This window comes from Chrysoperla carnea, chromosome 1 (assembly GCF_905475395.1).
Source record: "Chrysoperla carnea chromosome 1, inChrCarn1.1, whole genome shotgun sequence".
Classification (NCBI taxonomy): domain Eukaryota; kingdom Metazoa; phylum Arthropoda; class Insecta; order Neuroptera; family Chrysopidae; genus Chrysoperla; species Chrysoperla carnea.
The window spans coordinates 2,911,704-2,925,033 of NC_058337.1; the positions used below are offsets into that span (position 1 = coordinate 2,911,704).

Genomic DNA, 13,330 nt, shown 5'->3' on the forward strand with positions numbered 1-13,330 from the left:
ACGTCAAAATTAATATCTCGAAAGTGAAAATTAATTTCTAAATTTTTTTTATAGAATTTTATTGTATAAACATTTTTTTCTACTTTTTCTTCAATATATAATAATATCATAAAAAATAGTGGAGAGACCGGACATTTTACATGCTTTAAATGGGACATGACCCTCAAAATCGCGAACTTTGTCTTTAAATATCTCGCGATCTAAACGGTCAAAAATTATGAAATTTTAGGAATTCATAAATAAAGCTATTATAAACACGAGAAAAAAAATTCGGCCAAATCTGTCGAAAAGTGATTTCATGCTGGTACTACCTTAAAAAGAAATAACAATTAATTGTAAAAACAGTTTTTTTTCTTTCAATAAAATAACAATTATTACGGTTGAGTACTGAAATAGTTTTTAAATTGTTTAAATCATTCAAACTGATCCAAACCGTTATTTAAACTTGGATCTACTGTTGGATGAATCCTAGCAAATATTACCCCGTTCTCATTTTTCTTTGAGTTTTCACGGTTTCACCATCAATTTGTGAGGTTAATAATTATGTAGAGGTTGTAAAGAAACTCTTAACGAAGAAAATGCTTCTTTTTTGTAGGATGCTTGATTATTGATCGTGCAAAACTATTAAAACTTGCAATTTTCTTAAGGGGTACCCCTTAGTAAAAATCGAAAAAATCTGAAAAAAAATTTTGTTTCCGATTTCGATAAAACTCTGTATATAAGGTAATTTTGACCCAAAAAATACAAAAATCGTGTTTATGTATCGATTAGATGCATAGTTTCTGAGAAAATCGCTCTTTGTGTCCAATTTTGGATTATATCTCAAAAGCCATGCATCTAATCAGTAAATAAACCCGATTTTTGGATTTTTTGGGTCAAAATTACCTTATATTATGAATTTTAGCGATATCGAAGGCAAACAAAATTTTTCGATTTTTGCAATTTTCTTAAGGGGTACCCCTTAGTAAAAATCGAAAAAATCTGGAAAAAAATTTTGTTTCCGATTTCGATAAAACTCTGTATATAAGGTAATTTTGACCCAATAAATACAAAAATCGTGTTTATGTATCGATTAGATGCATAGTTTCTGAGAATATCGCTCTTTGTGTCCAATTTTGGATTATATCTCAAAAGCCACGCCTCTAAGCATTAAATAAACCCGATTTTTGGATTTTTTGGGTCAAAATTACCTTATATTATTATGAATTTTATCGATATCGAAGGCAAACAAAATTTTTCGATTTTTTGCAATTTTCCTAAGGGATACTTAGAAGATATCGGGAAAAAATTTTTGTTTCCGACTTCGTTAAAACTCTGTATATTAGGTAATATTGATCCAAAAAATACAAAAATCGGGTTTATGTATCGATTGGATGCTTAATTTCTGAGAAAATCGCTCTTTAAAGTATTTGGCGCCACACATAGTGTACCAATTGAAAAACCAAAAACAACATGAAAAGTTTGAATGATTTAGACAAAATCTTTGTTAATGGGTTTTATTTGGGTGTCAAATTAACGTTTTGAACTAATTTTGAACTTTTTATTTCTTAAAATAAAAATTAATTACAGTCAAACTTGGTTAAGTAGTATCTGGGCAACAAATGTATCGATCGAGCTCACTTAAACAAGTTTGACTGTAGTTAAAAATTTGATAACATTAAAAATTGCCTTAGCATAACTTTGTTTTCCTTATAAAATTTGTTGTTAGTTATTATTTTTGTTTGTATAAAATTTTAGTTTTATTTCTGTAGGCACCGCTTTTTTTATTTTATAATAATCTGATCGATAATAAAAAAATAAAAAATAAAAATTGAAGAAAAAATTCGATGCCAAAATACTATAAAAGTAACAATTTATTTTTTTTTTGAAATTTATTGCTAATTTCTGCTAAATTTATCGGTGTTTAGCTGGCATTACTTTCAAACGGTCAAATGCTGATTTCTCTAAGCTTTCACGATGATCGGGATGAGCGATTTGTATAAGTTCATAAGCACGTTGACGTAATGTTTTACCGAACAACGAAGCAATACCATATTCGGTAACAACGTAATGGACATGAGCACGGGATGTAACAACACCAGCGCCCGGTTTAAGGATTGGTACAATTTTCGATTCATTTCGTTTTGTTGCACTTGGTAATGCAATGATTGGTTTGCCTAAACCATCAAAACCTTCGGCGGCACCACGAATAAAATCAACTTGTCCACCAAAACCAGAATACATGCGTGTACCAATTGAATCGGAACAAACTTGTCCGGTTAAATCGACTTCGATACAGGAATTGATTGCTGTCATTTTTGGTAATTTGGATACAACTTGAGTATTGTTTACGTAATCGATTCGTAACATTTCTGAAAAGAAAACAAAAATTTATTTTAGAGTTTAATAATAATAATATATAAGAGGGGTATCTCAAATGAGCCCCTAGCACCTAGACCAAGAGATCTTCTGTGCTCTCCTTGAGAAAACCTTTCATCCGCAGATGAGACGCAGAAATTTATGCTTATTGCTTATCCGCACCTTTGGACGTAAATTAAATATTTTACATTACCTATAAATGGATTGTTATCCACGAAATCGTACAATTTTTGTGTTCCAATTAAAAATGATCCAACAATACGTCCTTTATGCAAAGTTTTCTTATTATTTGTGATACATCCTTTTTCGACTAGATCAACAACTCCATCAGCAAACATTTCAGAATGAATACCAAGATCTTTATGATTTCCAAGAGCACTTAACACGGCATCAGGAATGCTTCCAATTCCTAAATTAATAATAATTAGTAAATAATTACAAAAAAAATTTTAAAATTTATTTTGAAATCTTACCCATTTGTAAGGTGGCTCCGTCATCGACTAGATTTTCAGCAATATTCTGACCAATTTTTGTTTCTACATCTGATGGTGGTTTTCCACCGTGAGATGGCAAGGGTGTATTAATATTAACGGCAAAATCGATGTGACTTTCGTGGATTAAAGAATCTCCGAAAGTTCGTGGCATGTTAGGATTTACCTGAGCTGGAAAAAGATAATATTTTTTTCATGGGTTCTAAAGTAATCGATACGAAAATCGAGTAAAATTTTGAATTTTTTCTTACCAATTATAATTTTCGAGTGTGTTAAAGCTTCTCGGACACAATCGACACTTGTACCCAAACTGCAATAGCCATGCGCATCTGGAGGAGTTACGTGAATTAATGCAACATCGGGTTTAACAATGCCTCGAGAGAATAATTTTGGTATTTCATGTAAGAAAATTGGAATAGCATCTCCTCGACCTTCTGCAATAGCCTTACGAACATTACCACCCATGAAAAATGAACAATTTCTGTAAATAAAATTAGCAAAGGATTAGTGTTGGAGAAATTTATGGTAATATTAAATTAATTTACCTGAATATTCCTTCATATTCTTTTTGGGTGTATTTCGCTTCACCTTCGGTGTGCATATGGCAAACAGTGACATTACTTAGTTTGGCTTGGGCTCCATACTTAGCCATGGCATCGAGTAAATGTACTGGAGTGGCAGCAGCTCCTTGAGCAAATACGACATTGTCTGTGGACAAAAATAGGATAATTAGGTCTCATAATACAAAGTTTTTTGTCGAAGTATTTTACACCTGTGGCTTCTGTAAGAGGAAGTGGGGAAAGTTTAAGATCGTTTTAAATTTTTTTTTTTGCTAAATCGCTGCCTAAAATACTGAAATACTTTCCCTTGTAATGTAATATTTTTTTAAGTATTTTTATTCTTTCCTTAGGGAAGAACAGTAAAAAATAAACAAAGTACGCTTTTATAAGAACGTTCTTATATGACCTGGCGGGACAAATGAATGTAAACCTCATACGTATACCAGGACACCGGGACATTCCAAGGAATTGTGAAGGAAAATCTGCTCTTATTAACCTTTTAAATCAGTGAGTAACTTATGGTTAACCCCGTATTCAAATGAACAAATTAAACAATTTGTTTCGTAATATTTCTTAATTATTTCTTTTGATATCGGCTTTGTTTTGAATCGCAAAAAAACAAAACAAAATAACATTAAAAAAATTTATCAAAGAAAAGAATAATAAGTTATTTTTTTCAAAATACGTTATTTTATTTGGCAAGTTTTATTTTTAGAATTTCTTGTTTTGTATTGCTTTTATTAGTCCGGTAGCTAACAACACTTATAATAGGATATTGAATTAGTGTTGAAAAATAATTTTGTATTATTTGTTAATACATAAAATGCAAACTACGTTAAATTTTTTCCCTAAGTGCTTGTCACGTGACTGATGTCACAAAAAACGTTAACAAATATACGACTGAAAACGTCTTAATATAGACTATGGAGTGTAGAGAAAGGAACACAATCTCACACTGGCGCTAGTGTGGCAAAAGGTGTTTGATGTGAACTTTCTTCTAACTTGTTTAGATCTTTATCTTACTTTTATTACTTTTTATCCTTATTGGCTGCTTTTCGATGGAAACTTTCTATATACAGAAATAGTTCTCCTTCTCTCTATCCTCCATAGTTTTTATGTAAACTTAACCTTAGATTAGGTTAGATTAAAGTGGCTGTCCTGGGGTGAGACACACTAACACATAACCTTAAATTACAGTTTTTTTTGTTGTTTTAACTTTTATGAAAGATTTATCATATTTTCCAATTACTAAATTTCTGTATAAATGACAAACGTTAGTTGAAAAGACAATTTTAAATGTTGTTAGCTACTGGTCTATTATAGTTGATTACAGTATTCATTACAGCTTGTGTTTTTTTATCTGTAATAATTATGACATAATAATTACAAATATTTTTGTGATACAAAGTGTAGCAGACCTTTTTATACCGTGTATTTCAAAAGTATTTTGTCATTTTTGGAAAATTGTATAAGTTTAGGAAATTGTCTCTCTCTGAATTCACGATTGCAATGTTCGAGAGTACAATTTCAGTAATTATACTTAAATACTACAGATTTTAAGACACAGCTAGCATAAACTGTAAATATTTTCTTTGAACTTTTACTTATCGTGGTTGTACTGTATTAAAATAATTTTTGATATTACGTTAGTTATCAGTCGTGGGCTATAATAAAATAATATTTTTGAAATATGTTGTTTACACTTAAAAAATGAAATAAAAAAATTTTTCAAATGTTTTTCGTTTAATATGATTGTTAAATTTATTTTTTAATCTCATAATAAATGAATAGAGAAATTGAATGTTTTTTAATTTTATTCTTATTTTATTAAGTCACTAAGAAAAATTAAAAAGTAATTGTTCATGTAATTTTACAATAGGAAATGGTTTTTCTAAACTGTAAATTAAAAACGCCAGTAACGTCAGCATATCGCTTAAGTAACGCCACTGCATGGAGAAATGAGAAAAAAATATGTAAAACGATAAATGGTTTTTCTCTCAACTAGTTTTCAATATATTGTAACTTTACATGGAAACAAACCGGAAAATGTGAATTTAGCGTGATTCCGATTAGCTCCCAGTCTCAACGGATATAAAGATGTCACAACCAATCACAAATATGAATTCTGGCAAATTAATGAATTTTTGCCAATCTACTTTCAATAAATTACGTATTCTCTGTCTAATAAATCAATTCGTGAGAGGTTCAAAGATTTTTATAAACAAATTTTTTCAGTTTCTAAAACTGTATTTTAATGCAGTATTGGTGTGAAAAGTAAAGTAAATTCCCTGTTTATTATCATTTAATACTGATTATAAATTTACTTAAGTAATAATAATGTTTGCACATTTAATCAGTAATTATTAATATTAGTAAGTTAGTCTATAATTATGTTAATTAACATTGTTAAATAAAAAAATTTGATTATTTATCTCTAGCGGCGACATGTATAGTTCGTTTCACCCATAAATTCATAAAAAAAATTCAGAACGTTTTGAAGAAACCTCTCTACTTCATAGTTTATTTTTGTATTTTTATTGTTACAAAAACCGGTTTTTCGATTTTTTTTTTTCAAATAACTTCCTACACTCTGATTTTTTCCGAAATATTTTTTCTTAAAAACTATTATTTTTCTCCTAATTATCGATTTGAAAAACTGGATAGGTTGATATTTTTTCATATGAAAGTTCTCAGCCTGTACTATGTGTCAGTCTAGTTCTACCATTCTCGCAAATAAATATTTTTGCATTCGACCTATTTTTATCGATTCTACATCGAAATATTACAATAATGTACATAATGCATTATAAATATTAAAGTCATTCGTGCCCGCTGTTCAGTATTCATACGTAAATATTATAAAATTAACATTTCCGATGTTAAATTGTAAACAACATGTCTCTGGTCTGTTTAATAAATTATTTACTGTAAATATTCTAGTATATTACATTAATAACAACATATTACCATATAAAAGAGTACAAAACATTTAAAAAGATATCTTTTGTCTTTTTGTTCAATGAAAAAATCAGCTGAATTGCTTAAGTATGGTTTACATTTTTTTTACTCCCATCTGTATAATGTATACAGTGGACGAGAGTATACCGCACACGGTATATTACATTTCTGTAGAATACGCTTTTCCATCTGTATAATGTATACCGTGGACGAGACTATACCGCACACGGTATATTTCATTTGCTTCAAATAAGCCTTCCAATCTATATTGTGTATACCGTGGACGAGACTATACCGCACACGGTATAAGGGCTCGACGGCATAAAGATTATACCGTGAAAAAGTATACCGTGCACGGTATAAGGGCCCCACGGTATAAAAGGGCAAAAATAATTTCATACCGCGTCTAAATAGACCGTATACGGTCTAGACCGTAGACGGTATACCGTATAGACGGTATACCGTCTACGGTCTATCATATTGTTTTTAATTTCTCTACTAATATCGTTGACGCATGAACGTCCTTAAATGAGAGAACTATAAAAAATATTGTTTTGATAATAAGCGATGTCTATTAATACGAAGTGGCTATCCGCACTAAATAATCATCTAAATAGACCGTATACGGTATACCGTGGACGGTCTAGACCGTATACGGTATACCGTCTACGGTATACCGTATACGGTATAGACGGTATACCGTATACAGTCTAGACCGTCCGCGGTATACCGTATACGGTCTATTTAGATGATTATGATGATGAGTAGACGGTATTGTGCGGATAGCCACACCGAAAATTAATTTCATAATGGCAGTCATTAAAAAGTTCAGCGTTCTAGAATTAATATATAGGTCTATGAATATTATATATTTAATAAAAATTAGAATGGATAATATCATAAAATAATTTATAATTTCATAATTGAATTAAATAAGAGAACTTTAACCAATAACAAACTTGTTTTGATAATAAGCAATGTCTATTAATAACACGCATTTTCATAAAACATTAACTATATATTCTCATTAAAAGAAAATTCATAAGCTAATTTTTAAGTCAAGGTTAATGTAACTTTACTCAAATCTATACAATAGGTATTTCTTTTTTTGATAACAGAACTTTTAGTATTTTAAATATTATCTAATAAAAGAAAATTGCATTTACAAACTGCAGAAAAAAATGTAACACTTTTGACCTCTTTTATTAATTGGTTACTAATCTTTTCAAAATATTTATATTAAAAATTAATCATAATTTATTATCGATACGTAGTTGAATAAACTTTGAAATCAATTTATTTTGAAAAATAGTTAGGTATATCTTTATTTCAAAAGTACATTTGGCCTTTATCAATTCATGAATCAAGTTGAACTTTATACTCTTTGTTTATTCAAATCAAAAATCATAATTCATTCTATTTATACATTTTTTTTTTTTGAAAATATTTTTCACGGATATTTTTATTACTTACAGGATTTTAGAAAATAACTAAAATAACTATTTCATGACACATAAGAAGGCGTTAATTGCCGAAAATTTACTTAGTTACCGAATGTTATGGATAAATAAAAATATAATTTTGAAGCACGAAAACTTACTCGATTGAATACATTTTAATGCATCCTCGGCTGAACAAACTGTCGGTTTCCTAGGCAAAGGTTGTGCTGGTTCCGGTGTGTATGTATAAAAATTACGAAACTTTTTCGATGAATTTATTGCCGCAAATTGGCTCAACACACTATTGTATTTAGCTAAACCCTTTATTTTTGCTGATGCCATTACTATTTTTTATTTTTTATATGTCCGAAATGTAGGTACTCGAAAAGTTTTGTAAAAAAAAATTGCTAGATCAGCGGCTCAAACTGAAGTGACAACACTTTAGTATTCTTTTCTTATATCCCATTCAATGCTAATACATGAGAGTTTAATCGAAATTAGTTTTTCTTTGTCTTACTTATATATTTTTTGTATATATCTATTTCATATTTTGAACATCCTTTTTTTATTATGCAAATGCTGCCATCTGTAATTTTAGTAGCATATTTACAAAACTGTCAAATTTGAAAAAAACCTTTTTTATATTATGACATGCATGTTTTATATTTTTAATTTTTAGAAACTGAACTTAGAAAAAATTCAACATTAGCAGATCACCCAAAAATAACTTCAAATTGGCAAAACTTTTGGGTTTGGAATCTCAAATACAGTAGAGCCTCTCTAGACCAAAATAGTACCTACGTCAACATGTATGTTTGTCCTTATCTGTTCTCAGATTCCTTGTCTCAGACATTATTGTAAATACATGGTTTATATTTGAGTTATAATTTGTGAGACAAGGATGATGGCGTAGTAAGCATTTTGATCTATAATTCGACTCTAGTAGGACGCAGAATGGAAAATTAAAAAAAAAAAACTAAGTAAAAAAGGATTATGTGGCTTAATTCCAGATTCTTTGGAAACCCTTCGTCCCTCCATTCACCATACTGTCCTCTTTAGTATGATTCCCCCCTCGGACGGAACGTACTTTATTATCAAATTAAATTTTATAGCTTGACATCATTGCCACTCCCCCTGTCACATAATTCTTGAACTAACCCCTCCCTCTGTTGACTGGGCAATGTGATTTATGGATATTCCCAAAGCATGATTTTTCTGTTGTGATTTCACTGTTCAATACACTAAAAATTTCATGGGCAGACGGTTTTCTCGTGTACACACAAGCTTAAAAATAACAATATTAATTTTGTTAGGTTGAAGTTGCCTTTTTTTTTCAAATGAATGGCAACTGAAAAAAGTTGCTTTCTTTGTTACGTCATAATATCCTTATCCCGTATGTTCTACAATTATTAGCGAAGTTCTACTGTAAATAAGTTTTGTAATGCTTATGGAAAATAGTTTGTTCTTTTCTGATGAATACAAATTTCGTATGTGTCTGTTTCATAGCCTCTTCCTTTTTCATTTCTGACTTTTCTGACGTAAATATTAGTGGCCTCTATGGCTGAAATAATATACTAATAAAACTGTCAAATTTAAAAAGTAAATTATTAAGAAAATACTCCAAATATAAGATAAGTTTAGGCTTAATTGACCAATAATAATTGAATTCATAATGAAAATTTATTAAATTTTTGGATTTTAAATAGAAATAAGTAATAAAAAATATTGAAAATGACATCTAACGGTAACAAAAATTATTAGTAGTTCCATCACGTGATAGCACGTGAATGTAGTACGTTTTGACAAATCGCCGTCGTATGTTTGCGCCATCATTAGTGATCGTATGCTTGATGAACTGTTAGCTCAGTGAATTAAATCTTATTCAGAAGAAGGTTTAAAGGGTTTTAAAGAAAATGTCTACGGTAGCTGCATTTAAAGAACATGCCTTGGCAGTGAACAGAGATTTTATATCGCATCCACGGCTTAGTAAGTACCTTTTTTCGTATATTTTTAGCTGTATTTATGTCGAACTCTGAAGTGGGTGGGACGATCTTCAATGGAGTACTATAAATGGGTCATATGATTTACAAGGATTATTACTTTAATTAAAGATTTTTATGAAAAGTGCTAAGAAATTATAATTTACTCGATTAGAAATTTATAAATCTTTATTCAGAAATATATTGCTAATCGTTTTTTATAAATTTTTTATTCGAAGTTTTGCATTACAGCAATATCTTAAAATTTCCCAATGTTTTCATGTTTTGCGATTATATAACTCGCTTTGCTCGCAATGGGCTCGCCCTGACCGCCGTAATGCCCTTCGGCGACCTACTTAACAATAATTGTAAGAAAACTGGAAAAAATACTGACCAAAAAGTAATAGAAATAAATAAACGTAATTTTGGTGGGTTTTCGATTTTCCGGAGGGTTGCAATGAAAAAATTGAAGTTTACCGATTTTTACCGTAGGTTTCAAACAAGTCCGCGCCTAATGCAAAAAACCTCATTTTTCTAGCATGTAAAGAACTGAAAAAAGTGATTTCGGAGGGTTTTTCCTTTTTTTCGGGTAGTTACGATGTGAGTAATGAAAGTTTTCGAAGTATTCTGTTAATTGGACTTTATTTCGGGTAGATTGCTGAAAATCACATCTTTTTAGCAGATATACAACAGAAAACGTAATTTTGAGGCGTGTTTTCCAAATTTCCTGGAAGTTGCAATAAAAAAGTTGAATTTTTTTAATTTTCGAGCAATGCCCCGTCGAATCCCTTATACTTTGGATGTTTTTCTCATTTTGGTAGGGAGGGGGTTCCCCTAATTTATTTTTTAGCCCTAATTTATTATTCTTTTTTTTAAATAGCATACCGAACAGTATGTGGTGTAAACGGACCATTGGTCATTTTGGATGAAGTGAAATTTCCAAAATTTGCTGAAATTGTACAATTACGATTGAATGATGGAACATTCCGTTCAGGGCAAGTTTTGGAAGTCAGTGGCTCAAAAGCTATTGTACAAGTGTTCGAAGGAACATCAGGAATTGATGCACGAAACACTCTTTGCGAATTTACCGGAGACATTTTACGAACACCTGTATCAGAGGATATGTTAGGTCGTGTATTTAACGGATCAGGAAAACCAATCGACAAAGGTCCACCAATTTTGGCTGAAAGTTTTTTGGATATTCAAGGTCAACCAATTAATCCCTACTCTCGTATTTATCCAGAAGAAATGATTCAAACTGGTATCAGTGCAATTGATGTAATGAACTCAATTGCTCGTGGACAAAAAATTCCAATTTTCTCGGCTGCTGGTTTACCACATAATGAAATTGCCGCCCAAATTTGTCGTCAAGCTGGTTTAGTCAAAGCACCAGGAAAATCATCAGTTAACGATGACCATGAAGATAATTTCGCTATCGTATTCGCAGCTATGGGTGTTAACTTGGAAACAGCCCGTTATTTCAAACAAGATTTCGAAGAAAATGGTTCCATGGAAAATGTATGCTTGTTCTTGAACTTGGCCAACGATCCAACAATTGAACGTATTATTACACCACGTTTAGCGTTAACTGCAGCCGAATTTTTCGCTTATCAATGTGAAAAACACGTGTTGGTTATCTTAACAGATATGTCTTCGTACGCTGAAGCTTTGCGAGAAGTATCAGCTGCTCGTGAAGAAGTACCCGGTCGTCGTGGTTTCCCTGGTTACATGTACACCGATTTAGCTACAATTTATGAACGCGCTGGTCGTGTTGAAGGTCGAAATGGTTCCATCACACAAATTCCAATTTTAACTATGCCCAACGATGATATTACCCATCCAATTCCTGATTTAACTGGTTATATTACCGAAGGACAAATTTATGTTGATCGTCAATTACATAACAGACAGATTTATCCACCAATTAATGTACTTCCATCTTTGTCACGTTTGATGAAATCCGCTATTGGTGAAGGCATGACCCGTAAAGATCATTCAGATGTTTCAAATCAATTGGTATGTATTTTCCAGTTAAATATCTAATATAACTCGCTTTGCTCGCAAAGGTGTTAGCCACTCGGTCTTCGACCTTTTCTCCGCGTTACAGAAAATAAGATTACACGAATTGCAAGAAAAAATACTCAAAATAGAACTAAAAACCGAAATTTTGGAAGGTTTTCCGATTTTTCCAAAGTATATTTTGTTAAACTATTATTTTTCTCCTAATTATCGCGTTGGAAACCGGACAGATTAATTTTTTTCCTAATTAGGCTGTGTAATTACGGTAAATACAATAAAAATTGACCTTGAGAGTGGTACTTACATTTCGCTTGATATACTAAGTAAATATTTCATGATGTTATTGAAATTTAATATTTTCTTTTCATATTTTTTCCAGTACGCCTGTTATGCTATTGGTAAAGATGTACAAGCCATGAAAGCTGTCGTCGGTGAAGAAGCTTTAACACCCGACGATTTACTATACTTGGAATTCTTAACAAAATTCGAGAAAAATTTCATTTCACAAGGAAACTACGAAAATCGTACCGTATTCGAATCATTGGACATTGGATGGCAATTATTACGTATTTTCCCCAAAGAAATGTTAAAACGTATTCCCGCAAATATACTTGCAGAATTTTATCCAAGAGATTCACGTCATTAATTTATCAGAAATACAAAATCTATATATATCTGTTAATTATATATATAAATTAATTTTATTTTTATTGATTTTTTGTTCATTTTTGAACAAAAAACAGGTATTATACATACAACAAAAAAAAGTAATAGATGAAAGTTGTTAATTAGCGTTGTTACCAGAACTTTATCACACACACACACAAATTATCAGATTTTAAATTTTATTGTGTAATTTGTAAAATACTTCAAATAATTAAAAAATCACTTCAGAAAGAACGATTTTTTGTTTTTCTTAGTGATTATCTCTTAAATTTAATAAATTAATATACAGGGTGTTCTATAATAGATAGTAGAAAAATACACTAGTGAATAAAGCTTATTAAAAGGAATGAAAAAGCTATCTACAAAATTTCGATCTGATGCGTACTTTCCGAGATAATTCACCAAATCAGTTAATAAAAAATCAATAAATTTATCTAATTATTGAGCACTTACAACATACAGGCGGTACAACTTTCGTCTTGGCGAGCTTAATTCAGTAGTGTACTTTTCTACTATCAATTTATAGAAGAGCCTGTATATTTTTATCATTAAATCGTATCAGAAATTCGAAAAAAAGGCAAAAGGATTTTCTCATAATTTTGGGAATTGTTGCAAAGATTTCATTTGATTTTTTAAAAAGCGTGTTGTGATAAAGCATTTAAAATAGAACAAGCCTGCGTTCTGTTTTAAAAGAAAAATTTAATTTTAAACAGTGTTAATATATTTGCATGTAACATATTTCTACGCAAATTTCTTCATGGTGGCTTCTTCCTCTGGTAATTATCGTTTAACCCTTCAGACTGATCGCAAGTTCTTATAAACTACATATTTTTACTCATTTATTAAATGTTCTGGATAGA

The 13,330-nt window shown here is 30.6% G+C and overlaps 2 protein-coding genes across 2 annotated transcripts; one reads left to right on the forward strand and one right to left on the reverse strand.

The window, feature by feature from the left end:
* Positions 1–1,805: 1,805 nt before the first annotated feature.
* Positions 1,806–8,254, reverse strand: LOC123297274 (4-hydroxybutyrate coenzyme A transferase). Its single transcript, XM_044878876.1, has 6 exons — positions 7,968–8,254; positions 3,395–3,557; positions 3,101–3,330; positions 2,832–3,020; positions 2,552–2,767; positions 1,806–2,351 (listed from the first exon to the last, which is right to left on the reverse strand). Exons 1-6 carry the CDS (start codon positions 8,146–8,148, stop codon positions 1,894–1,896), a joined length of 1,437 nt encoding a protein of 478 aa, XP_044734811.1. The 5' UTR covers positions 8,149–8,254; the 3' UTR covers positions 1,806–1,893.
* Positions 8,255–9,713: 1,459 nt separating this feature from the next.
* LOC123290838 (V-type proton ATPase subunit B) lies at positions 9,714–12,484 on the forward strand. Its single transcript, XM_044871182.1, has 3 exons — positions 9,714–9,792; positions 10,666–11,801; positions 12,184–12,484. The coding sequence occupies exons 1-3, from the start codon at positions 9,720–9,722 to the stop codon at positions 12,448–12,450; spliced, it is 1,476 nt and encodes a 491-aa protein (XP_044727117.1). The 5' UTR covers positions 9,714–9,719; the 3' UTR covers positions 12,451–12,484.
* Positions 12,485–13,330: the final 846 nt, after the last annotated feature.